The sequence below is a fragment of the Pagrus pagrus genome (genome assembly GCF_965226575.1).
Source record: "Pagrus pagrus genome assembly, chromosome: 7".
Lineage (NCBI taxonomy): Eukaryota > Metazoa > Chordata > Actinopteri > Spariformes > Sparidae > Pagrus > Pagrus pagrus.
Window position 1 is genome coordinate 18,146,772 of NC_140191.1, and position 27,139 is coordinate 18,173,910.

General features: G+C 42.6%; 1 protein-coding gene across 4 annotated transcripts in view; it reads left to right on the plus strand.

Annotated features, from left to right (window-relative positions):
- Positions 1–1,625: 1,625 nt before the first annotated feature.
- The window catches only part of ptprub (protein tyrosine phosphatase receptor type Ub), a 170,560-nt gene continuing 145,046 nt past the window's right edge, over positions 1,626–27,139 (plus strand). For all 4 annotated transcript variants that reach the window (XM_084357049.1, XM_084357050.1, XM_084357051.1 and 1 more), the window contains exon 1: positions 1,626–1,867. In XM_084357049.1, the coding sequence (XP_084213175.1) occupies positions 1,798–1,867 (70 nt within the window). In that variant the 5' untranslated portion in view covers positions 1,626–1,797. The remainder of the gene's footprint in view (positions 1,868–27,139) is intronic.

Genomic DNA, 27,139 nt, shown 5'->3' on the forward strand with positions numbered 1-27,139 from the left:
TCATTATGGAGATCAGGGGGTGTGACCACATGCTTAAAACTGTTTGTTTTGTGAAAACATGACAAACCTCAGCTGGAAAACAGCAGCCTTTTCCAGTAAAGGTGAGATGTAGCTCAGAGAGCTGATGTGATATTAAAACATGAGAATGATGATATGATTGTTTAATGAAGGCACATACTGATATTCAATGCAAGGGTAAAATAGTGATGATTTTCTCAACCTGCTGTTGTTTCATCCATTAGGAGCGGCTGGGCAGTAAAGATTAAGAGACGTCCCATTAAAATTAAGCCAAATGACTGAAAAAGCATAAAAACATCAGCACCTTGTCCCTGTCTCTAGAGATACGCACATAAACACTTGTTTTGTCACTTAGAAGAGGACTGAGAAGGACATTGCATGGACTTAGCTAACTCTCAGCCATAACCACTACATGCTTAACCCCAACTCTTATTCTCTCTGATTCAAACAAAAAACAAATCTTAATCCTAAAATATGTTGAGGATATTGTCCATAAACTGAGTCCCCATACAGTATGTGACTGCGAACAGATGTTTTGTCCCTTTGTCATTAAAAGAAGTGCACATGCACAAACACACATGCACACACACGCACACACACACACGCTTCTACAATTGCCAGGACTCTAGTTTGGACCCTAATAATCATAACTACATACTTAACCCAGATCCCAAACCTCACCCTATAACCTAAACCTAATTTTGATCTTAACCTTAAAGGAACAGTTCACCCCAAAAAAGAAAATTCAGTTATTATCTACCCCCATTGCTGATAGCAAGTTGCGTGGAGTTTTCATCATCGACAAAACATTTGTGTAGCCTCACAGTGAAAGCAACATTCTCCATAACAACTGAAGTAGGTGGGGACTTGTTTTAAAAGTTGAAAAAAACAACAGAAAAAAACATAAAATGGCTCCATATAGCTCATCTGGCAAGATCCCATACTAATTTTTGTTACGTCATTTTAAGCAAGCTGAAATTTTCACTGTAGCTGCTAAGCTAAAAGCATTAGCACTGTCTGAGGTGGGTGCACCAGCTCGACTATGCATCAAGGGTGTAAATAACATCTTTTCAAATCAATTTGAGATCTTGGCGCTTACAGAGACTTGCTAGACGTACTGTATGCAGCGTTTTCTTTTTGGTTTTTTTTTTTGACGTTTTAAAACAAGTCCCTATCTACTCCAGTTGTTTAGGAGAATGCTGCAGCAGTCAATGAATGGTCATTTTTTAGGTGAACTTACCCTTTAAAGTGGACTTTAGTCTGCTGCACATGTGAAAAAGTCTAGCAAAAAGCCTTTTGTGGCTCCAGAGGACGCTGCGTGTAATCTGATAACTTACCTCCGGTGATGTCACAACAAGGCAAACACGTCCGCACTTTCCAGAAATGTCCTCAACTCATCTCGGTCCCCACAAATATACCAAGGACGGAGCACATACACTCACAGACTAGGGGGGTTTTGCTTGGCCGACGTTTGAGCACCACAGTGTCGTTGGCGGACTCCGCCACTTGGAGGCGCCCGGCTCATACTTTGTGTGCGCGGGGAAGTGGAGGCAGGGAAGGAAAGTGGGCTTGAGAAAGAAATCTCTTCCCTGAACTGTTTACCCTGACGTCAGTTTGCAGAACTAGCTCTGCCCTGTCTCCCTCAGTGTCTCTGAAACTCCACTCAGTGAGAATTGGGGGAGTAGATGGGCTCGGCTCCGCTACATGCGCGCCCGGACCTGACGGAGTGAATGAAATGATTTCTCCTGCACATTTAAAGTGGACTAAAACAGCTACACGATGAACACCTGCGCCTTTCTCTTGATTTTGACTGTTCAGATCTACGCCGATGGCATTGAGGGGCCAACAGGTAAGCCTCACATTCATCTCTATCTCCTCAAACGCAGTTGGGAAGTTTTAACATGTGGACGAAACTCTACTTGAAGCAAAAGCAGAGCGAGTCTGGCGAAGGTGCCAACTTTGTGCCCCCTTCCCCTAACACGCTGCTGCGTTTATCTGCGGCTCACCGATGCTTCACATGACTTAAGAAGCGGACAGTGTCAGCAACCCCGAGCGGAAAATAAAATTGTATTAGCTCACAAGTTTATAAACTGATGTGTTAAGTTTGGTGAGTGCCAGACTCCTGCAAAAATGTTGGGTATTTAAGGGGGCTGCGGCTGGGTGTTCAGGGGGGAAGCTCCCATTTCCCAAAACAGCACAATCCTCTGCGCTACGCTGCCTCTGCTCTCTTGTTATGGCTCAAGCTTAATTTAAAGGCGCCAGGTAGCCTGAGAGGTGTTTGCCTTTGTGATTTAAAGTTAGATATCAGCTCATTCAGAGCGGGGAATTTCTCTTAACACTGAGTCAACGACACTCCCACGACCTACAGGCAATTTACTCAATATCTGTAAGCATGAATCTCCCAAATCCCAGCAGCCTGTGATGACAGCCAGAGACCAGAATCTGGAGCTGCTCCATACTGGCGCATTGTGCTTTACTGTGACTCCTTTAAAGTTTACATTTTAATGAGGTATGAGGCGTTTTCATGCCAACTTTGATATAATAATATACCAACATCCACTGTGGGGAGACAGTCAGATTCATTCTCAAAGCTGCCGGATGTTTCTCCTGATGTGATGCGGTCTCTTGGTTTGTCTGGCTGTGGACATATTTATCTCTTATGAAAATATTCCCAAAGACGAGGAAAAATGATGCTTGCTCAAATGTTAAATGGTTGTCAGAGGAGGCTTTCACTTCTTACAAAGTCGTCCTTTCTATTTTGTGTGTGCAAACAAGCTGGATTGGAACATGGCGAGAGTGTGTTTTTCAGATAAAAGGATCAAAATTATGCAATTTCTCGAAATTGTTCCCCAGAAATACACTCTGACTTTTTCTCGTTTCATTCTCGCAGCAGTGTTCCAGCAGGATAAATACATTTGAAAACCGGCCACATATCAGAGAGGCTGAAAGAGAAAGGAGACAGAGTGGCAAAAATAAACGTCTTTTATAGGAATCTGACACGGACCTTTTCATATTCATCACATTTGTGTTTTCAAAATCTGCTTTTATTCTCTGATTTCTATTAGGCATTCATGCAGTGTAATTACAGAGCTGTGTTTTGGATGCTTTTTTGTCTAAAGGCTGAAATGGCTTGGGCCTGTTTGAGTGTCTTTGTCACACACACACACACACACACACACATGCATAATTTCACCCCTGTAGAACATAAACACATGGTAATAAGGCAGTAATATTAATAACATTTAGACTGCAGGCTGCTTCAACACTGTATAACAATGCGTCACAGTGTTTGTCACATGCATTTTGAAAGAAAAAGCTTAATTATGTCGAGATCACAGGGAGATTTGACATGTTCTTTTTAATAGAAACGTGGCTAACGTTTGTATTTCTCACCAACGAAACGCTGTGAGAATAACTCGTCGGAAAAGCAGCAACCGCGGCGACAAAAAAACAAAACCATGCAAGCAGAATGTGTATTGTCAAGAGCTGAATGGAGCAAATCATTAAGAGGAATGAGCTGAGACATATGAAGGATTAAATCACACACAGGTAATTAAAAAGAGCTGAATGGAACGGTGACGCTTCACTACGGCTGTGTGAGAGTGCCTGTCAACAAATATCTACATGGTGTCGCTTTTTTAGTTTGTTAACTCGAGTGTTGCAAGCCTCGCCATCTGCACTTTTACCTCCCCTAGTAGTTTCTGTGGCGTCTCCTCTATGTGACTATAATCCCCTGCTTGGCCTGGCTCCCGTCATGCCCTCATCCAGTAGGAGGAGAAATTAAAGAGCATAAATGCAGCCTTGGCTCCAACAATCTTTGATTAACACTCTGCCTTCTTTGCTGTGATTGTGTGAAGACCACGCCTCAACCTTGGATGCTTAATAACAGTTAAGTCTTTGCACTCCTCTGGGGATTTCTCGCCTTTCTCGATCTAATCCATATTTTCCATAACTCTTTCGCGCTCATGGCACGGCCGGTCCAAGCTGTCAGTTCAGGGGAGGTGAAATTATTAGAGGCTATGAAATATGGACGCTCTCTGCTGCACTGCACTGACTGTGCTGAGGTTGATAAGAGGAGAAAAATATCACATCCGAATCATATTTTCTCCGACACAAAGAGGTGATGAACACGAAAGTCCAGTTCCTGGGTTTTGGTCTGTGTGTGTTTTTTCAGTCCTGGTGTGAAGCCCAATATGACACTTTCACTCCTCTGATGCCTCTTATGGGAATTGAATGGTTGTTCACTTACCATCTGTCTCCTCTATTAGCAGCAAATGTTGTCAACTGAGTGGTGTAATTATCCCGCGTCTCATGACTCATTTCCCAGTTTGATCTAAAGTTAAGACAGAAGATCCTTTTTGCTTATTTCAGTGAATAAGATAACACTTGGATCGAGATGAAAAGTGCTGTCGAGTTAAAGCATGGCATGGAATGAATAATACTCAAGGCTTCAAGTTTGAACTGCGTGAACACCAGCAGCAGCGCAACATAGGACGACTACCACATATAAGCATGAAGGGATTAGAGCTGCAGCAATATTTTGATTATCAAATAATCTTCTTAGTCATTTTTGAAGCAAAAATGCCAAACATTTGCAGGTGTCACCTTCTTAAATCTGAATATTTTGCTTATCTTTGTCACACATGATGGTAAACTGAATATCTTTTGGTTTGGACTCGTGGTCAGACAAAATAAAGACATTTAAAGAGCATCCTTCGCTATTTTCTGACATTTTATAGATAAAAGCTGCTCAGATATACAGATATGAACAGGTGAATGGATACACAGCAGATTAAACATTATATAAAGAAGGCTCTGCTTAAAGGGGCACTATGTAGTTTTGGAGAAGAAATTCATACTGAGAATTTTAATATTGACAATATTAATGAGGTAATAATACAAACTCAGAAATATTTATTTTTTGCATAACTTAATAAACAAGCTGTTCTCGGAGGAAAATAAGGTCCCCAGATCACTGTTTGAAGCTAGAAAGGTGGCAGGGTCCGCCACATATAAACAAAATAAAACAGTATGAAATTGTGTTGTCCTGTAAGGTCAGTTTGCTTATTCAGTTTATTCAAACACGTGAAGGGAGAGAGTTTGTTTATTTATTTTGTTTAGGCATTAAACAAATCAATCAATGAAGATCTTTCTCTTCTGATTTCATTTTTTCCCCCAAAACTACATAGTGACCTTTTAAAAGGGGACTAATCTATTTAGTACGTGATCAAATTTCTTTAAATTTCTCAAACAATTGTCTTGACGCAATTTAAATGTGCTCGCTGTACCAATTTAAATGTTCTTTTTTATTGCAAATGTTCATTACTGTTACATTATTCATCTCACAGCGCCTACTTGTGTATTTGAAGGTTCTTGAGAGTCCATTAAATGTGTTTCGCTATAATAGTAGGTATCTAACTGAATGAGGGGAGAAAAAAAAAGCTTGCTGCATTTGTGAATTATTGTAGGAAAGAAAAAATGTCACCACCATTTAGAAAATGCTGCCTCACGCACCACAGAGTTGCAACGGATCCACAAAGTGGAAGTGCTCCCTGCAGGAGCCAGGCCACCATCTGTGGGTAGAGGGTGAGGGGAGGCAGGGATTGGGCCTACATCAGCCTCCTGAAAAGACTGGTTGATTTCCATCTTTGCGGGATCACGGGCAGCAATTCAGAGAGCAGATGGAAAACTTTGCAACAAGGAGGGAGGGGACTAGAGGGGAAGAAGAAGGGGATTCTCAGAGAGGGAAGCTGTGAATGATAAAGGGATTTATTCAGATAGTTTGTCACGATGCTTTGTTTGCGCAGCAGGACTTTTGCTGGGCTCGGCCATTTTGCCGTCAGCACTTGTGATTAAACAGGGCGCTTACGAGACGAGTCCTCTGCTCTGCAGTGCGTCTCCTCCAGTCCCTGTCTCTGATCTATTGTAATGTGGGGCTATGTGGAGGAGAGCCAGCCCCCTTCGATTGGCTCACTCATCTCACAAGACTGGAAGATGAAACATGTCCATCTATTGTATGTGCTCAATAGACTCTTCTTAATGCCGAGTGCCATGACTGGTACTCCTCCGAACTGGGGCCTCCTCCGTCTTGAGCTGGTCTCTCAGTTCTTTGTGATGCATCTCACCTTTGCTTGTTCCCTCATGCTAGACTGCAGCTCTTGTACATCTTGTGATTGTTGTGCTTAATTAATCCTGCTTAGCATTTTGTTGTTGGTTTAATTATCACATGTTACGGTTCTGTTTGCTATCAGTCCCAGTTTTTTATCTTTTCTTTTCCTTTTTTTCCTTGTGAGTTGTGGCCCACTCGGGCGGAGGATTGTTTGCTCCTCGAAAAGGTCAAGTACAAGTTGGGAGTCTTGTGCAGAGAAAGAGCGGGTCGTTGCCTTTGAGAAGAGGGCAGCGTCCAAAAGCAGGGTTGTTCCTGCTGGGTGCCACTTCTGCCATTTAGCCCGGCCCTCCTCCATGTGCTCGAGCTTTCTCTTATCAAGCTCGCTGACCAGTTCTGCAGACTAACAAAGAGCTCTGAATGGACCCACTCAGAGGGAATTGTTATTATTATAAATTTGAAACTTGCACTCTGCGTTGTGTGCTATGAATATTTTAACATATTGATTAAAATACTGTATATGAACGCATGTGTGGGTGTTGCTTTTACACTTTTGTGTGCATACATCTGCTACGTCCTTGTTTAAGAGCTGGAAATCAGGCGCCAAAGATCACAGTTTCACCATGTTGGAAATGCGTCAGCCTCTTCACCCAGCGCTCTTTTTAGAGCACTGTGTCTGTGCTTCATGTTCAAATCCACTCGAAAATTTCCAAATCAGTGAAATACCTTACCACGGTTTCACTGCTACGTTGCACTCAGGCAGATTGAGGCATGGGCATACACAAAGATACACACAAACACGCCACTCACCTTAAGTGGTCAATGTTCCCTGGATGCAAGGCAGCTGAGTTCAGGTGGGTCAGACACTGTCACCACAAAAGGCCTCGACTACAGAGAGTATGCTAGGTGGGAAGAAGGGAAACATGACAGGAAAGAGGAAAGTAAGATGGCAAATTTGACTAAAAGGGAGAGAAAGAAAGGAATGAAAAGGAAAAGAAGGAACAAATGAATGCTCAGCCCCGACACGGATGCAAGCACGGGCTGGATCTGCCGTCACTGTGAGCTCTTCACAGGTTACAGTGAGACCTTCCAGCACCCTGGAAGAGGTGCCAAGATGGAGAGATTTACAGTCAGCTGCCCTGCCTCCTCCTTTCCGCTCCACAGCGACAGCCAGAGTGCCGGCTCCTCAGCGCCCTCAGCCAGGTGTTATTAATGTGGTATTGATCTTTCAAACTCCGGCAAGTCCATTTTACTTAAATTTGATCAAAGTGGCATCCCGCCTGTGGCCTGTAAGTTTGATGTAGGAGTGGGAATCAGCCAGCCCAGCCAGGACTCGCATGATGTAAGCGCATACAAGGAGCCAGGGTGTGCAGCAGAGGAACGTTCGCAGCATTGTGTAGACCAAAGGACAGGAAAAAAAGTAGAAATCCTCTCAGACATCAAAAGAGGGAGCCTCATTTCCATAAGAAGGCCGTATATATTACAAATAAGCTCCAGAATATCCTGTTGATGTACTGGTCTAAAATGACAGGGCCATTATGCTCATTATCACTAAAAAGCATATGTTTTACTTGAATAATGGACAGGGAAATTTATCATTCAACACAGATGGGCCAGTGTTTATAGCCTGGATGTGAAGGAGAGTGAGAGCACACTCACACATTCGCACACACAGATGTGTAATTATCCAACGAAGGAATAAGCAGGGCTGTGAGTTGCAGCCGTTTCACTCCTTGTGTTTTCTTCCCCCGGGGTAGCGAGCTCCAGACTGCAAAAAGTGGGTCTGCAAGACTGATGCTGCGAGTGCTGCTCCTTATCCTCCACCCAGAGGAAAGAGAGCCTCCTGAGCAGTTTATATTTAGCCCACTGGCCGTGTTTCAGTTCTTTACCTTTCTCCTGTGTCAACAAAGTTGCAGCCAGATTCTCCAGGCCCTCTGTTGTGGTTTATATAGTACTGTAATGAGTGCTCAGGTCGCTGGAGTCAGGGTTAAGGATTGGGCCAGGATTGCAGTGTCAAGTTCTGACCTGTTGTTGAGCTGCCTGTAGTCCTCTGCATATGAGCCCCCCCAGTGAAATCTGAACTGCTGACACTCCTCTAAAAGTCAAAACACTCTCTTCAGGACATTTCTCTCCCTGGTGGTGTAATGGATGCAGGCTTTAGTTGTCTTTGTGCCGTGATGCCTGCTCTCTGAGGGGAAGTGGTATTTCTGGTCTGGCCAGTCCCTTTAGGCAAAGAAATATCCTCAGAGACCCAACCATGAACCCACACACTTATCACCCTGATGTATCTCACACTTATTAGACTGACAGTCTTTCACATAAACTTTATTAGGACAGTGGAAATTGAAGAGCAGTAAAGTGCAACGGAGCATGGATAATGTCTAGTGTGCTGATTTAAACGGGCGTAGTGTTTGGGGCCTTCACAGCATGAAATATAACTAAAACTGAGCTCTTTTGAAGAAACGCCATATGTGCTCAGTTGTATCTGATCTAGGTTGCGTTACTCATCCCTGTTTGCTTTTGAATTGAACGCATTTTGTTCATCTTTCCATGCAGCACAGGCGCATGGCACAGTGGTGACACTCAGCTGTGACAGCTGCTGTTGCTGGTGGGTTATGGGCAGGTCATGGAAGCTGTGGTAGTGCAGGTGCCAGCTGGCGGTGAATCAGTCAAGGGACTGATTCCAAACCTGTTGCCCACATATATCATGTACACGGATCAGCCACAACATTAAAACCACTGACAGGTGATGTGAGTGACATTGATCATCCAGCACAATGCAATGTTCTGCTGGTATACCTAGGGTCCTGGCATTCATGTGGATGCCAGTTGACACAGACCACCCATCTCAACACCGATATGGACCACCCCCACATGGCAACGGTAGTCCCCGATGGCAGTGGCCCCCCTAGCAAGACAGTGCACCATGCCACACCGGAAAAACTGCTCAGGAATGACCCGAGGAAATGACAAAGAGCCCAATGCATCAGGCTGGCCCCCAAATTCCCCAGATCCCAATTTGATCGAGCATCTCTGGGAACAAGTCCGATCCATGGAGGCCCCATCCCCCAACCCACAGGACCCAAAGGATCCACTGCCAACACCCCAATGCCAGACACCACAGGACACCCTCACAGGTCTTATGTCAACGCATTGATCGATCAGAGCTGTCCTGTTTGCACAAGAGGGACTTGCAGAATGTAAAGCAGGTGGTTTTAATGTTGTGGCTGATCGGTGTATACTTGATTTACAATCTTATTAACAAGACTGTGACGTTAAATCACGTCGTTTTTGGCTGGACGACATTAACAGGGTTTCATCTAGAAGTCCGTGAAATCTTTAGTTGAAGTGAAAACATCAGACTCACCCAATGAAGTCAGTGAATGTTGCATGCAATTTCATCACAGTTTCATGCAGGGAAAAATCCACAATAGTCTGCCGGATTTGTGAGAAATAAAAGCTTTGTAATTTTTGTTGTTATTGCAGAATCCTTATTCTACTCTGAACTAAAAGGGCATTTAATTGGTATCTTCTATCTAAATAGAAACAGTGGATATGCGAGGTACGGCAGCACGCTATGATATGATATGATATGATATGCCAACAGCACACTGGCTTCTGACAGCCAGTCGGGTTGAAAAGCTTTTGCACAGTGATTTTAGCAAAGAGAGTTCAAGAGCTCGGCCAGCCTTGGACGCTTTGTTCTGATTCAGGTGTTGAAGTGAGAGGCAGAACAAAAGCAGAGCCTATTGATTTCTCAAACACAGCCTGTCACAGTCAGCTTATTGTCTTCTTCCTCTTGAAACTCTCCTTTCGATCCTACATGACCTCCCATCACAATCCCCCTCACTATGACTTGCCGCATTTGCTCAGGGGATTGCGACTTCCTTTTTCATAAAAACACACCCCTATCCCTCCTTGAGGCTGCACTTTGTGTAGCTGCGAGACAAACTCAGGGGCGAGCAGTTCAGGATTTGCCCCTTTTTACCATTTCCCTCATGTCACAGTATTTTGTATGCAACACTCAAGTCACTCATTAACAGCTGATTTGTGGAAAACAGTGTCTATTATTCATTTCTTTTGACAAGGTGGTTTAATTGCCTGAGGGCAAAAATAATCTCTATGTGCTGCCCAGTGTGATAGAAAGTGTGTGAGTCAGTTCTGCAGGGATGCTAATGATGAGAGATAGCTCCTGACCAAGAAAATATGTGCCCTTTATCTTCAGATCACTGCGTTGTTACTGTGTTGCTCAGAAACGGGGACAACACACAGTTAATAATAATGCCTGCATATGTGCTTTGATGTGTAGGTCAGTTTACACACGCCCAGAGAGGTGATCTTCCATTCGACTGGGGTAGGCTTGATGAACCTTCCTTCAGGGCACTTCACAGCCCTCCAGTGTCCTTCACTGTCCTTCCGGGCTGGTGATTGCTAAGCCCCTCTCCATTCTTGAAAGACAGTTTGTCAAACAGTTTGAAAGACCATTGTTTGTCCCTGTGCTGGCTGCCCAACTCAAAAGACTGGGAATGGGGAGGTGATTGCTCCATGAGATGAGGGGCTTGTGGGTCGATTGAAGTAGATACCAACATGACCTCCTCTAAGGAACCTTTCAAGTCTCCCTCTACAGTCAGACGAAGACCATGTCAACACTCATGTGGATATGTTTGAAAATGCTTTTGTTATCAGCCTGCCGTCTTCAGTAAGCTGGCACTGAAAATTGACCTTATTGAAAATTCTTCCCGTGGATGATTCCTAAAACGCTGGTCTCACATTGTCAAGTGAGCCGGGGGAAAAGAGGAGCTTTTGAAAAACGCTGACACCACCATCGTGATGTGATCTACTGTAAAGCTGCTGGCTCAGAGAGGCGTCGCGCATGCCCACTGGAGAGGATTTTTGCGCTTGTGTATTGGTTTTGGCATTTTGATATGAATGGCAAACTATTTGAGAACGGCTTGGAAACGCTAATGTGGACTGAAAGCTTTCATGCCATTTTCAAATAGCGTGGACCTTCTGCAGCCAAAGGCAGTGCATGGTTAGCGTGTCTCACATTAGCACAAAAAACAGAAATATGCAAGAATGTCCAGGGAGCCCACGGGGTGTAGTTAACAAAGAGCTTAATTCAAAACCACAAACAGAAGATTAGAATAATTGCTCTTCCCTTCTGTGTGTGTGTGTGTGTGTGGGTGGGTGTTTGGGTGTTTGTATGCACGCTGGCGAGTGCCCGACTGACTGTTTTGTATATGTGGAAGGAGCAGATTGGTGATTGTTCCTACCTGATTATATGTAAATATTTGCTGAACTCCGTTGGCCATTGTGGACTTCCATAAATCACAGCCATGTGGATTATTATGGAGCTTTTGTTTGCTTTATTCCTCCATGGTGTGAAAATGCTAATGAAAAAAATTAGCATACTGTGCTTAGGACATGTTCTTTTGATGATAAATATGTTGCACTGCAAAGATCAAGAAGTCAGCGTTTGGAATAGAAACTGACTTCGGAGCCGTTGTGTGTTTGGAGAGTAGCTGAGTGTCAGGGACCTCTGAGCAGGTCGGCCGTGGCCTTTGTCTGCCTGGACAGCCAGGGTAATTAAGAATGAGCTTAGGCCGGGATTATGGCTGGAAGTAGGCTGATCACAGGGGACAGGAGAAAAGGCATTAGGAGAATGGTGGTTAATATGGGTATTACTCTGCTTAGCAGTGGTATCATGTGACAATGGGACAACTGACAATGGAACCCTGTTGATGCTGCGATCCCTCGCTCTCTGCTAATAGGCTTTACAGCAGATAGCTTTGTTTACCTACAGTGTGCACTCCACCTTCGTACTTTATCTTCCTTCCTCACACATTCAAACTTTTTCTAATTTGTCTCAGCCTAATTAGAAAATGGTAATATTTTGCTGTACACCTCCCTGGGGCATTTTAGCAGTGTTCAGATGTATTTGCCTTACACCAGCACCTTTGAAACGAAACATGCATGATTTCTCATCTCTCTTGTGAATGCACACACACACATTCTTGCTGTTTTTGAGAGATTTTTTGCAGAATGTAATTAATGTTCTCATTAACTGAGTGAACGAGCTGCAAGGCAGAACTAAAAGCCTGATACCCTCGGGTCCTTGCCCTCCTCTGCTGTAGGAACTGAAACTTATAGCCTGTGTTTAGCATGTGAAAACAGAGATAGCTACTACTCTTGTTAGTCCTGCCTTTTATTGTGATCTGCATGCAGAGGTAACCTGATGCCTGTAGCCTGTGCACCACAAGTGAAGCCATTTGCTGCCCTTTAGAAGGATATGGAAGCATGCCAGTATGAATAATAACAATGTAGGGAGGGTTTATCCAAACACAGAAAGGTCAGATCAAATGGCCCACCTAATTCGTGGCATTACTCTTATTTACAATGAACCTTTGCACTTATTCCTGGTATCAGCAGCCATGTATTAGAAAACATTCCTGCAGGTGGATATTTGGCAGACTTATCAGCGCATGACGTGACACAGCAATGCTTTGTTTTGACCTTGTTGAGAGGGAGCAGGGAATTGTTTTCCACAGTCTTTAAGAGCTAATCCCATCAGAGGGACTGCGCAGCATGGAGGGCTAACTCAGTCACGTCTGAGGTAGTGCTGCCAGAATAAGAGGCAGACAGGAATGTGTTTGTCTGGCTAACTTGGCTTTATTCACTCCTGACTGGAAAAGCAAAGGAGGAAAACGCCTCCCAGACAACTTGACTTCTTAATTCCTTTCTCTGAGCCAGGGTTAGCAGTGAGTGTCTGGTTCTGTGATCCTCCATGTGTTAGTGAGAGCAGGAGGCAACTTTTGATTTGGATTCAGCAGTGGATTGGAGAGATGCGATGGTGACTCAGACTGTCATTACCGCAGATGAATTAACTAGGTTTTACCTCTGAGAGGAGGGTTCCTCGCTTCACTGGTTGTCTTTTGGCTTGGTTAGGCACATGTGCTCCTGGGGGAATGGACTCATTCAGTGCTTAGGCCATGGAACCGAGGATTTATCCCAGTCCAGTGAGTCCCTGTGGCGCCACAAACTCCTGCTGAAGGATTTAGGACCGGCCTGTCCGTCTGTCGGCTTTCTCTACAGAGATTGAGAAGGCAGATTTTTCTTTCCAAGAAACATTTGTGTCTGCATCTGTGGTGGATATGTTCTAGTTGAAATCAATCATGTGAAGTGTGGGTGAAAGGTGAAATTTGGAGCAGCTATTAAGGCAAAAGTGTGGTTTCCATAAGGGGTGACAGTATTGTGTGCTCTTACTCTGCTGTATGAAATAGGTTTAGATATCTTAGTACCACTCTCTAGGGGGTGGGGAAAATAGATACAACACAATTCTATCTTGACAGATAATGTTCATATGCAGAAAGGTCAAAATTTGGAAATTTCAAACGGACTTCCTGACATTATGATCACCTGTAACTTTGTAAGCTGTTCTGTACATAAACAAGCGTTGTGTTACGTCAAAGATACTACTTCTACTGCTACTTCTTCAGTTTTGGTGATCATGGCTGAGTATGAGCAAAGATAATTAAAGGTGCACTATGCAACTTTTTTCCGGGCCTATAAACAAACAGAGACAGCGCTCTTGTTCTTGTTTTAGTGTCAGACGACCTTTAAGCCATATGTTTACATTTTTATTTGCAAACATTAGAGCAAAACAGGCTTGTAGGACTAAATAACAAAATTACTAAAACAATTACACAGTGCACCTTGAGAGCAAATTCATCTGTTTATTTTAATTGTGGATATTTATAAATATGCTATATTTAAAAAGCAGTAGGTAGTCTCAAATTTAGAAAAGATAATCATGTACAGAAATCCAAAATTTTGATGCATCGATGAACATTTGATAATCACATTGTAGCCCTTTGAATTGGTTCCCCCCATTTCCTGTCCTTTTTTTATAAAACCTTTATAAATTGTTACAAATGTCTTAAAAATGGTTAATTAACTATTTAGTAATACTTTGTAGTCCAGTTAGAAACCATTAATACACCAAATGTTTGGGTGCCAAGATGTGAAAAAGTCCTATGGCTAACTAACCTGTCTACAGTTACAAATCCTCGTAAAGCATTGCTGAAGAGTTTTTAATTTTATTAAGTTGTTAATAGATGGATTTTATGCCCGCAGCTCTCCTCCAGAAGCCCAGAGGTCAAACAGTCCATTAAAGCGGGGTTCCTAAAGTCTTTAATAACTAAAAAGACAAAGCGAGTATGCTGCTTAAGGAGGATAAAAGCCAACCAGAGAGAGAAGAACCCCTGCGAGATACTTCACACAGATCTTGTCTTCACAAATTTTCCCTGGCTTAACATGAAGCCAGCGCAGCCAGGGCTGAATACAGTCCAAAGGTAGCTTTAGCCCAACATCCAAGCTAATTTTAGCGAGTGTAGCTCAACACTTGATACAGTTGCTTCACAGTAATCAGTCGCCATCTGTTTTGTTTTTCTTGAAGGCTTTTATTGCGAAGCAGCTGAAGTGAGTCTGAATTACCGCAAGACAAACATGGAAAGCATCTGCTTTCTCACAGCTGTTGTCTGCTGCTCTAGTTCTTCAGCCAAATTTAGTCATTGTGATGAATTGTGCCTCACTTTTTTTTGTCTCGATCATAAAATGTAATTTGAGCTTATATGTGGTTGATACTTGCAAACTGAAAAAATGTCTTGATTTGGACAGCAACTTACGATTATTTTCATCAGCGACTAATGGGCAGATTGTTTTCACGATTCATCGTCTAATCTATGAAAAGCCAAAAAATCGTGAAAAATGCGCCATTAACCAGAGCCGGAAGTGACGTCTTCAAATTGCTTCTTTTGTTCAACCACGAGTCAAAAACCCAAAGACTCTTAATTTACCATCACAAATAAAACAGAAAAGCAACAAATCCTCACATGTAAGAAGCTGGAACCAACAAGTGTTTGACATTTTTGACAGAACTTTTTTTAAAAACATAGCACACACAACAAGAGACTTCAGTAACAAAGATATATTTATATACATTTTTTTTTATCTGATCTGCTGAATTTTAAGCGCACTGCCACAACCAATGAAAAGTCCCACTTGACAGAACTTCGAGCGTATGTGCGACCAAAATGGTCGTACCCTGGAGCCTTGGCCTCAACTAAATGATATCTCACATGTGTAAAATGCCAAATATGTCATAATGTATTTCATAAAATTGTCAGTCATTTTAAAAATATCTATGAAATACTCTCTAGCAATCCCCCACGTTGAGCTGTGAAACTGGACATGTAGTAAAGCCAGATAGCACCGAGCTTTCTAAAACTATATCCGTCACACTGTGTTCCTGTGTCAAGGTGCTTTTCTGTTCTTAATTTCTCCGTCTTCACTGCTCCATCATTCTCTCCGCGTGTCGCGCCAGGCTCCGTGTTTCCTCTCCATCTTTGTCCTTGTCCTCTCAGCCTTAGGGCTTCTCGGGGATCTACAGTACGCTCTGTGTTTCTGGGGAGGGTTCAGTATTCCAGGCAGGGGTGAGCACGAGCTCAAAGCAGACCTGTCTATGAGTGTGTGTGTCTGCCTGCCTCCCCAGGCACTCATTAAGCTGGTGTGTGAAGGTGTGTGTTTCCGGAGGCAGTGGGGGGAAACATGCGCGCATGCGGAGGTTAAAAGGCCCCCGACAGAGACATAATTTCCCAGCCTGGGGCGATGGGAGAAGGTAACTTCATTAGCCAGTTCCCGCTGTACAGATTAACTTGATTATACTAACCAAGTCTCGATGGCGACAGCACTGCAGAGTGCAAATGTCACACCTGGAACCAAAATCTGTGTATCTTTTTTTTTTTTTCTAGAAGTATCCTTGTGTGTGTGTGTGGTGGGTGGGTGTGTGCAGTGAAGGAAGGGAAGGAGGGTCAGATGATACACCTGGGACATTTGGCTGCTCTGTAATTTGCAAAGTGACTCATCTTCAGGTAATGAGCAGGTACCGGTCGAGAAACTCCTTTCTATAATTTGGTTGATGGAAGTCGCACTTAATGTAAGACCGAACGTGTGCACACTCGCACACACATTTCGCAGCCTGTCTTTAAGACTTTAGGCGCACACTACCCATTGTCTCAGCCTCGTGCCTTTTTTTTTTCCTTCAAACATTCCTGCCGCAGCACCGCAAAGCATGACTATCAGCTTTTTCCACTTAGACTGTATCTGTCAAGATATCTTTTCCTCGTAATATGCACAAAGATTCGCGGTCATGCGTAGTCACGCACTTGCCCTTTCATTACTCCCGGGCAAACAGTATTAACCTCTTTTAACCTGCATTGATCCACAGCACCTCTTGACTTCCACTCTCCACATTAGGTGATAGGATTGGTTTTGGCTTGCAGACATCTGTGGACCTGAGGTGCGTCCTGGGTCAGAGAATTAACAAGATAAGTTTGTATCGTTCACGGGAAGCCGTTCATTGACACAATCGCTTTCCATATCTTCATGGATATTTTTTGCAGTCCCGCTGCTTTCCCTCTCGAAGACTTTATTGACCAGAAAATAGAGGAATTTAGTTTCCTCGGGCCTGTTAGATTAGAACTGTGTAAGCCTTCTGCACGGCGCTGCGTGCTTCAGATTAAACACTTTAAATCTCTTGAGGGAGTTGTCGTGAAGGCCACTTTCATGAATAGTCTTGCCTCTTATCCTGTAATGCATTGTTATGGCTTTGTGTCTGTGCTCACCTGTTGAAACAGAACATTTTTTTTTACTCTTTGCGTCTGCACATTCTGTATTCTTCACACACACACACACACACACACACACACACACACACACACACACACACACTGCTATAATATTACATTCATAGGCAAGGCTTTAGCGCCGGTCCTGAAAAAAATATTCCTAAGCCTTCTGTCAGACTCCCAGCGAGGCTATTTTTTTTCTGACCTACAAATGCTTCAGAAAACATCCACACACACACATACACACACACACAGACACGTTTGTGCTTGTCAAGTCCCCAGTCGTGTATCCTGGCCAAGGTGAAGGAGTGTGAAGGGAGACAGGTCAAGCCGGAGAAATGCAGACACATGGAGATGAGAGGAGGGATGGCAAACGCTGCCTCTCGCACGTCCTGCCGACAGCCGCCCTGTTGTTGTCACTCTCTGGCTGACGGGCCAGATTCAGTGGGATTCAGCCGAGCTGCCGCTTTGATAAAATGTTTGCAGGAAATGAGGAAAACTGAGCCGACTGCAACCTCTGGCTTTAAAACATGCCGCTCATGAAAATGAAGTTGTCTTGGCGATGATTGCTGGAAGAGCGCTCCGGGGCTCATTTTTCTTTCCGCGGTCACTGCTCAGCCGAGGTAGCGGTAACAGATTTTGACACTGCAGGCTAAATGAGCACACGGACACGTATATGTTTACGAGGGCAGATTATAATTTCAGGAAATTACAGCTTTCGAATTCCTCCAGTCATCTCCGTTATCATACACGCTGTGTGTGGTATGGGTTTACAGTAGAGCCACCAGGCACCAATACACCCAGACAAAGGCAGCCACTCAGGTAGATCATTAGTGGTTATATGAACATGAAAGCTCATAACACAACATGGTATGCTATTATCTCAGCAGCCACAGCGCTCACATTGTTTTGGCCTCCAGCAGAACACAGGGCGGAGAGCTTCCTGTCACAGGTGTGGTTTTTCCGTGCCACCTTTTTCAGGGCTGCCTGTGTGGAGAAACACTGCCCTCTCTCCACGGCCTTTGATTATCTACATGAAATATGACTAGGATGGGTCACATGGTAAGGATTGGCTGCAAACAGGGTCATATTAGCAGAGCAGGGCAGGCGTACAGAGAGGGTTTCTACAGCAGACTGGACAAATGGCCTTTTGGCCTGTCATGCTGCATCTCTGGCAGGGATGTGATATTAGTGTTGGGCAATGTGACCGTTTACTGTACACTGTTTCTGTACATGTCTTTGTGATGTCTAGTTCTACTGTAACATTTCAGGTCCTTCAGCCGAGGGCCAAGGACAATATTATATTATATCGTTATCGTGATGTGAGACTATATGTCATCTTGGATGTCATTATGTTGTAATATTGAATGTTGTCTTTGCCTGGTTTTGAAAGCTCCATTGCATTGATTAGTATTTATTTTTCCGACAACTGTTTACTCTTATTCCCTACATTTTAACACAAATATCTGTACTCTCTACTCCTAACAGAGGGGAACTATTGATCATTTTCATTATGTGTCATTGCACGCTGTCTTCCCAACATCACATTGACAATGACTTCGGCTTGCATTTAAAATGTTAAATTTAGCTGGTTGTCTTCTTTTAAAGATGTTTTAATCTGAATACCTTCAGAATAAAACTAAAAAAGTCAATGCCTCTGGTACACTTGTGATGGGTGTCGAGTTTTGTGTAGAGAAAATTTTTGTTTTATTTATACAGAGATCAGTGTTGCATCACAACAAACAAACAAACAAACAAACACAGACGCTGTTTATTATTAAAATCAAAATAATCACCAGGTGAGGCCCTATATTTGTTCCGCTGGATTAAACAGTTATGTTTTTCATCAGGCTTCTCAGCTGCTTGTCAGATACTGAAACTGTCTGTCCTTGGTGTGATATAAAATTACATGTACAGTGATATACAGTACATCATAGCCTATGGGAAGAACATCATAAAACACACCATGACACACACCGCTGTTAACAAACACACCTTTTTCACCTTTTTTTCTTTTACACACTATAGTAGTTAGAAAGAAAGCCGTTATCTCAGTGATGGTGTAGCTCTCAGGCAGAGTGGTGCACTGAGTTTGTGCCTGAAGGAGCAGGATTAGTATGAAGACATGGTGGAGGGCTCCTTTAGTATCTGCCAGAGGTTTCCCAGTTGCACTGTGCGTTCTCCAACTGGGTCTCTTAGCTTCTTTTAACTCCTCCTTTCGCTCAGAAGAAGCCGTTCTTACCTGGAGGAGGAATGAGCTCAGGGGGTTAGAAGAGGTGGTAATGCTATTATGACTCGTCAGGCTTTGGCTCCGTTTGTCATACTTTCTTTTCACACCGTGCTCCATTCACATCTCCATCGACCTGATCCATTCATTTGACACTATCGCACCGCTCCACACCCCGAGGCTACTTGTTCACAGGGGGCCTCTATTTACACGGCCGCCTCCTTTTTTGTGCATTATTTTCAGATGTGCTATGGCATGTTCTTGGCAGCGGCGAGAACTTTGCATGTCTTTAGCGCCCACGGCTCAGGGCGCTAGGAGTTGAAAATGTTTCATTTTTCTCTACAAAACAGCGCCACGCTTCAGACGAGTTTTCAGGGGTCTCACAGCAATAACCACAACCAACGCTTTTCATATGCATGTGTTTAGTGCTGCTGGAGCTGAAAAAGAGGTGCTCGGTGGGCACGAGTGTTTATCCCAGATCCCTCTCTCGTCTCGCTCTGTCTCTCCCACGGTTTTTCTTTCCCTTCACTCCTTCTCTCCTCTCTTGCTGTCTTTCCTTCTCCTCCTTCCCTCTCTGTTTCTCTCTATCTCACCCTCTATTTCGTACATTTCCAGCCCTTTCTCTGTGGGATCTCATGCCGTCCTGTGTGAAGCCTCAAATCAACACCAGCAGCAAGACTGGGCAGCGCCCGTGTCGTCCCGCAGCAAGGCCACACAGCAGTGTGAGATTGACGGCTGTGTAGCCAGATGCGTTCTGCTTCACTGCACTTTGTGTGTGTCTCAGGCTGTGTGTTTGTGATTTGTGGGATGGAGGGATGGATGTAGGGGAAGGGAACGAGAGAGGGAGGGGGAGGAAAACAGAGGCCGGTGGGACCAGCTTTGCTTTTGTTGAGTTTACATAATTAATGCTTTGTTAAACAGAACTGTGTCTACACACAGTATCAGCTCTGATCACAAATGCAAATATTGTCACGAGGATAAGGGTGGAAAACTCTCAAAATGCTTCGCAATTGGCCAAACAAAGCCTCCATATACATTCATTACTCTGGTGGTTGTAGGTAATTAAATTCCAGGTAATGAAAAGCTGAACACTCATTACTTTTTCTCAGAGTCGTTCAGATGCTTTTGAATCCCACCGTAAATGTTTCACCGACTGTAAGGATTTTTCGTGACTGCACCGCATGATCAAAGTGACTCTTTCTCACCTTTCTTGTGATAAACCTGTTTGTTAAAGGGCTTTCCACAAATTTGATGTGACCTAACTCGATCATTAACGTCTGGGACAGTTGAAATGAAATCATCGCCATGAGTGTGTCAATGTCTGTGTGTTTTTCTCCTGGCTGGAGGTTACAGTTGTTTGTCATTCAGAGGCAGAAAGGCTCCAGAGGAACCACTGTGATTAGCCCTCCGGCCCCTGGGACCATATAGCTTTCCAGGACCTGCTCCGTCAGCACCAAGCAGGACATTTATCACAAACCACCTAAATCCTGCAACCCCGCGCAGCACGGACGCAAGCCCATACTGTATCTCTGAATATGAGCTGCATGCAAACACGGAAAGACAAACACAGATGTACAGATAATGCCTACGTGAATCCAACAGACAAACAAGAAAAGCAGAGTTGGAGGTGATCAAACACACTTATGTGCAGCTAACAATTCGAATTACAGCATGTGTGTAAATTAATATTTTAGTCTGCATTGATTTTTTTGGCCACTGTTTTGAAAACGCAACAAGCTGTAAACAACACTAACATATAAAGTTGTTATTGTCATTAGCAAACAGTAAATTATTTACACACCCAGCATGAACACAGTACTGTATCTAGCTACCTAATGAATATGAGCCCAGTATTCACTCTCCTTTTAGCTCTCTTTGGTCTCAACCAAATGCTAAGGGAAATATATAAATCCTTAGCTAACTTAGTTGCTAACTTTGTATTTCTGCCATTTGATACTGGCACTTGGTATGATACTTGGTTTTTAGAGCATTTTCATTGAGAACAGCTGACTTATTGAGCTAATTTAACCAGCTAACATGTAGCAACAGTAGCTTCATTTGTAGACATCTTTCTTGTCACCTAGCTAAGATAAGCCCAACATTAATCCTCCTTTTACCTCTGTTTTGGTCTCCACCAACTCTGAAAACATCTGTAAACCAGAGCAAGATGCTAAAAAGTGGCGGACAAAGTTAGCCGGTGAACCGTGTATAGTATTTAGCAGCTAAAGGGCCAAACTTTTTCTCTCAGGAGTCGGTGGAGACCAAAAACAAAGCTAAAAGAGAGTGAATATCAGCAGGTGGACAGAAACAAGACTCCACATGATGATGCTAATGTTGTTCTGTGTCTGCTAGATGGTCTGCTGAAGTTCACCATGTCAGCTCTTCGAGGTTATAATGTGTAAGTGTTTGTTTCCACTGCCAGATCAGTTTGTGTAGGTTTTATACAAACACATCGATTACTACAGCTTACCCTATAGTCCATATGCCTAATGGGCACCGTGCTAGTACTTGTGTCACACTTCTACTTGCTAATTTAAGTTAAATAAACACAAGGCCACAAGTGTTTACCCAGCAGTACTTTAAATTAATCTCATTATCCAGTCTGTGCAGACACAGCATTTATTTCTTCCTTTCTGTGAAGAGACTTAAGTACACATTTAAGGTAGTGATGCTGAACTGAAGAACAGGGAAACACATTTTGGAGCAAGAAATTAATGACAGAGATAAATGACAATCTGTACTTTTTCTGCTTAATTAGACCAACACAACATCTTAACATAGGAGAAGTACAGCCGGGCCCATTGCAGTCCGACTCGATGGACTCTGTGGCATCCGACTGTAATTTAGCCTCAGAGCTCTATAAGTCATATCCATAATGCACCGCATGCAACTGCATAGCCGTAGTTAATATTACTGAATCATTTTGATGAATAACTGCAGATGAAATGGCTTTAATGTGGTCCTGACTTATTGTTCGTTCGTGATAACCCTCTCAGAAGCACTACACATACAGTAGATAATGCACTTTGCGATTCTATTTGGAGCCAACGCATTAATAATCTATCTGGAAGCAATTTTTCCATTTTGTCTTCATTATGTGTAACTCATTTAAGTATACATTTATAGACTACAACAGCACTCATTAAATCAGTGTTATTTATATTCACGAAGAAGATGTTTCAGTCAGCAGGAGCTGAAATGATCAGTTGATGGACAGAAAAGTAATTGACAGATGTTCTGATAATTGTTTAAACGTGCAGTTCTTCCGTTAGAAGTCTCTCAATAAAAACAAAAGATGCGAGTAGCATGGGAGTTGCTGTTGTCATTGTTAAAAAAAAAAAACCACTGCTATTAATTATCTATCTGTGTGACAAAGTATTCTGTTTACAGACGAGGAAATATTTTACAGTTTTATTCATCTTATGTTTCGTCTCGCTCACTGACTTCCTTCCTCACTTTCTCCCAGACGTTATAGTGACATGTAACCAAAAAAAATGCACCTTGATGCATGTTATCTTGAGCAATATTACGAATTTGAACATTGTTGGAAACGTTAGGATAATCTAAATACACAAGTCAATTATATATAACAAAGGTCTCATCATTTTTATGATTTTTTTTAATGAAGAGATGTTACATATTATATATTTAAAGGGTAACTCCACCAATTTTACACATTAAAGTCTGTTTACAGGTCTTGGAGAGTACCACTGCTTATATGAGAGGAGTAGTAAAAAGCCTTTTGTGGCTCCAGAGGAAGCTGAATGTAATCTGATAAATATCCTCCAGTGATGTCACTCAGTGGCTAAGTTGCATTGTGGGTAATGAAGGCGCCATGTTTGAAGAGCTGTACTATAACACTGTTGAAGTCAATATGGACAGTTTACAAACGAATTATCAAAATTGACAAACAGCAGGACTAGAGAGATCAACTTTTTTATTCCACACATTCATCCATTTCAGAACCTGATGCCTACATTACCCACAATGCAATTTAGCCACTGATTGTCACTGGAGGCAATTTGTCAGAATACATGCAACCTCCTCTGGAGCCGAAAAAAGGCTCAATACTTTCTTACATATGCACTTATATTCTCAAGACCTCTAAACACACTCTAATGTGTAAAATTGATTTATTTACCCTTTGATGTCTTTTTTTTAACAAACATTTGTTGGTTTCCAGCTTCTAAAATGTGAGGATTTTCTGCATTTACTTATCTAAATTGAACTGACTGATGTGGGGCTTTGAATTGTTGGTCGGACTAAACAAGACATTTGAAGACGTGACCTTGAGGACCAGGAAATTGCAGTAGACACTTAATAAGCAATACTGAAAACAGTATGAGTTCTTCTGTGCTGGCTGAGCAGCATCCTGGATTCAATAAATACAAGCACACAAAAGAGTGGCATAAATAGCCTGCTATGACAATTGATTTTCCATTGTGTAAAACATTGGACTGTTTGCAATTGTATTTTCGGTTATTAGGAACTTCGCTCATACAAATCTCATCCATCTGTAGGTTCAATAGCTCTAATGATTCCTCCACTGCTGTCATGCTGTTGTGTGTCAATTATGTCCTCCTCGTCATTAACTAGAGGGTACATACAGGACTGTGTGATCGATACGTTAACCCGCTGCAGCAGCCTCTCACGTCTCATCTCTCACACTCATCTCAGAAACAGAGTGTGTTTCTATGACTGGCTGGCTGTGTGAAGTCAATAATACATTTGTTAGAAGCAGGCCTGGCCCCCACAAGAGGGACCACTCCGGGGTTCATCATTGGCCTATTAGACATATGTTTGTCTCCCATCGACCTGTTAGGCCTGCCGCATGATCCACAACGCTTCCTCTCCAGCCTCTCTCAGTTTTTTATCTCCACCCGTCCCGCTGACAGCTCGCTGTTCATACATAAAAGTGGCACGGCGACTGACAGCAAATTTGTCTCGCTGAGGTTTTGGCTGTAATTGTGCCTGGAGATATGATGACCCAGTTAAAGGCAGCGAAGTGATAACTGACTCAATGCAAACTGTGAATCAGTTTTATGGGAAGCAAGAAAATATGCAAATGGTGAGACATAAAAGATTCCAACATTTTGAGGGGAATCCGGACCTGCTTTGACATGGTAATGGCTTAATTTAGTGTGCAAATAATTGTACTAAACTGTTTCCCATTAATTATTTTTGTATATTTCAGCTCTCATTAGCAGTAGGTAGAGTTGTCACTCCCACGTATGCATCAACATGCTGTCTGTCCCCAGCGTTGGGTCAGATTACATTGAAATGTTGGCAGCTACTGAATACAAATTACATGACAATTTTTTCTCATGTAATATTTTGTATTATAAAAGAATGTAATGAAATCCAACATTTTTGAGGATTTTTTTTGGATTCCTTCAAAATTGAGCATTGAACTATTCATTAAACCAGCATCCTTTACTAAAAGATGGATGCAGCCGCAAAAAAATGAGTATTCTTTGTTCTCTTTAAACTTCAATGCAAATAAAAAGCACTTTGTCTATTCAACATTTTCAGTTGGTAATATTAAAATTACACTTACAAAAGCAGGCACAAACAACAGGTGTACTGAGCTGTACAACATTTGGGAGGCTGTTTCTTTTATGTAAATTGTTATTGCTGCTGATTTTAATGAAAGGCAACATGAAGGACTTTGCTCTTCTAAGTTAAGAGGAGCACTTTCTCAAAGTGTTCAGACGTCTAAGAAATCCCATATGTCAGATGCACTTTTCATGGCATTGGTAACCATGAAAAAAATTATGAAATAATCATATTTTAAAGACTTAATCAAACATGTAGTCAGGAAATCCTTGACAACGTCACTTATATCTAAGCACACAGTATTTTCAAATGTAATCTGGGCCGATTATGGTAATTTGTTTTAAATATCTGATTACGTAGTCATGCATGTCATCTGTTCCTACCCAGCACTTTCGTCGGTACGATATGTATGTGTATTTTTCAACACATTCTCATACCTAAACAACTGAATAGGTCAATTGTTCGCGACTCCCAAAATGATTGTTGCAGCATAACAGCAACACACATACTGGACCTTTGTTAAACGATATCAATTTGGTTAAGTTTAGACAAGAAAACTACTTGTTTAGGTTTCGGAAAACATCAGGGTTTGGGCTAAAATTACTACGCTACTTCTGTAACTGCCATACTGACATTACTTAAGTCACTAACGTTAAATGATGTATGTGATATAACTTCACTACGTTGGTAAGTGAACAACCAGTTAAAGTCACCGTTGACTTCTGCTCTCACACTGGACACGAACAGCGGTCTCCTGAATGAAAGTCCGGATCTTGTTTAACCCGACAATCCATCACCACCACTATACCACTTCTCATCACTTCCTCCTTTGCAGCTGTAATGATGACTAAATCCACTAGAGGTCGCTGCCTAACAACAAACATAAATATGGGTCATAATAACCTGCATTCACTTTCGACCAATATGGAATTTTTTTCTGTGAAACTTGTGTCTGGATGTCTCCTTTTCAGTCCAGTCCTGCCCCAAAAGGAATCTCTATATTCTCTTTCTCTTTCATGCTTGGACTGGCAACACTCCTGAGATTGCAGAAATATACAGCTACATATATAAAACAAGTCAACAATCCAGAGTTATTGCAACTGTATGGAAGTACTTTTTATTGGCTGTGTTTTTCAGAACTGATGGGTCTATTAATGGCAGCCTGTCATTTTCGTACATGGTGAGATGCTGCTCTCAAGATGGTGTTCATAAATGCCTCTCTCAAAGTAGAACAGACCTTAATGTCGGGACAAATATCAGGCATAATGCCGTCAATGCGACTGTTATTTTTTCATATTGAAAAGCATGACTAAATCGCTGTTAGGCTCTGCAGTAATTTCTCCAGGGCTCTGTAATTTTGATAGCTACTCCTAAAATTACAGACAAGAAAAGAAAAGAAAAGCTCTTCAGTACTAATTGCCTCTGGAGAAAGCTCCCCCTTTAATGTGCAGTTAGCTGAGTTGTTATTACTGTTCCTCTGTGGGCCTGAGATGGGCTCAGGTCTCAGGTGAGTGGCTACAGTGGCTCTTTGTTGAAGAAAGGGATTACTCGCTGGCTATCTGTGGTTGGCAGGGAACTAGTCAGGGTTAGTGGCGCTTGCAAGGCCCTGTTCCACCCAGTAGGCTTCTTCATTGCCCGACTGGGCCTGGAAATAATGCTAATCATCTCTGATAATGGGTAGGAAGGGGAAGGAGGCAAAATACAAGCCAATCAAGAGTGGAAAGTGTCAAATGGGCGTACATAAATTTACATTTGTGAAGAATTCTGTCTCCCTCTCGAACAGACTGCCAAGTGACTGTGTTTATAGTGAGCTGAAACTGCCACAGGCAAGATGGTAGCTGTTATTTATGTTCAAAGACTTTGGCTGTGATTGAAAAGGCACCACGCTCTTTGATTTACCACTGTGTATCAATCAATCAATCGTGAGTGTGTGCGTTTGAGTGAGCTCGCCTCAGACGGCTGTTCTTCATCGTTTTACAGCACTCACATCATTAGAGTTCACATAAGAAGACAGGCCACATATGCCAAAGGTAGAGCTCCATCTGCAGATATATAACTTGAAGATGTCTCAGTCGACTCCTTCAGCTAACAAAAAGCAAAACTTTAGTAGTGATTGCACGCTAATGAGACATGACTGTTGCATTTGATTGGAAAAATGAGACATCCGAGGTTACTGTTGTTTGACTTTGCTCTGCTTGTGTAAAATGAATCCTGCTGTTCGTTCCTGCGGTGTGATTTTCTCTCATAAAAATCTTACGACTCGCTGCTTTAAACACCTTCGTTTTTTTTTGTTTTGTTTTCATGTTCTCTTCCATTCGCAGACAGACGGGAGGCACTCGCACCGGCAAGAGCAAAGGTGCAACTGAAAGCAAAGTTAAATAGGTCAAGGGAAAAAAAGTCTTTTACGCTTATAAATAGTTGTAATATATTTAAATTCAGACAGCTCCACTTCCTGGCTAACAACCTGAGGTGCAGAGGGGAGCAATTTCAAAACTCTCTAAATTGATTGGATAAAGTATCTTGTTCCAGCAAATCATACAATGTTTT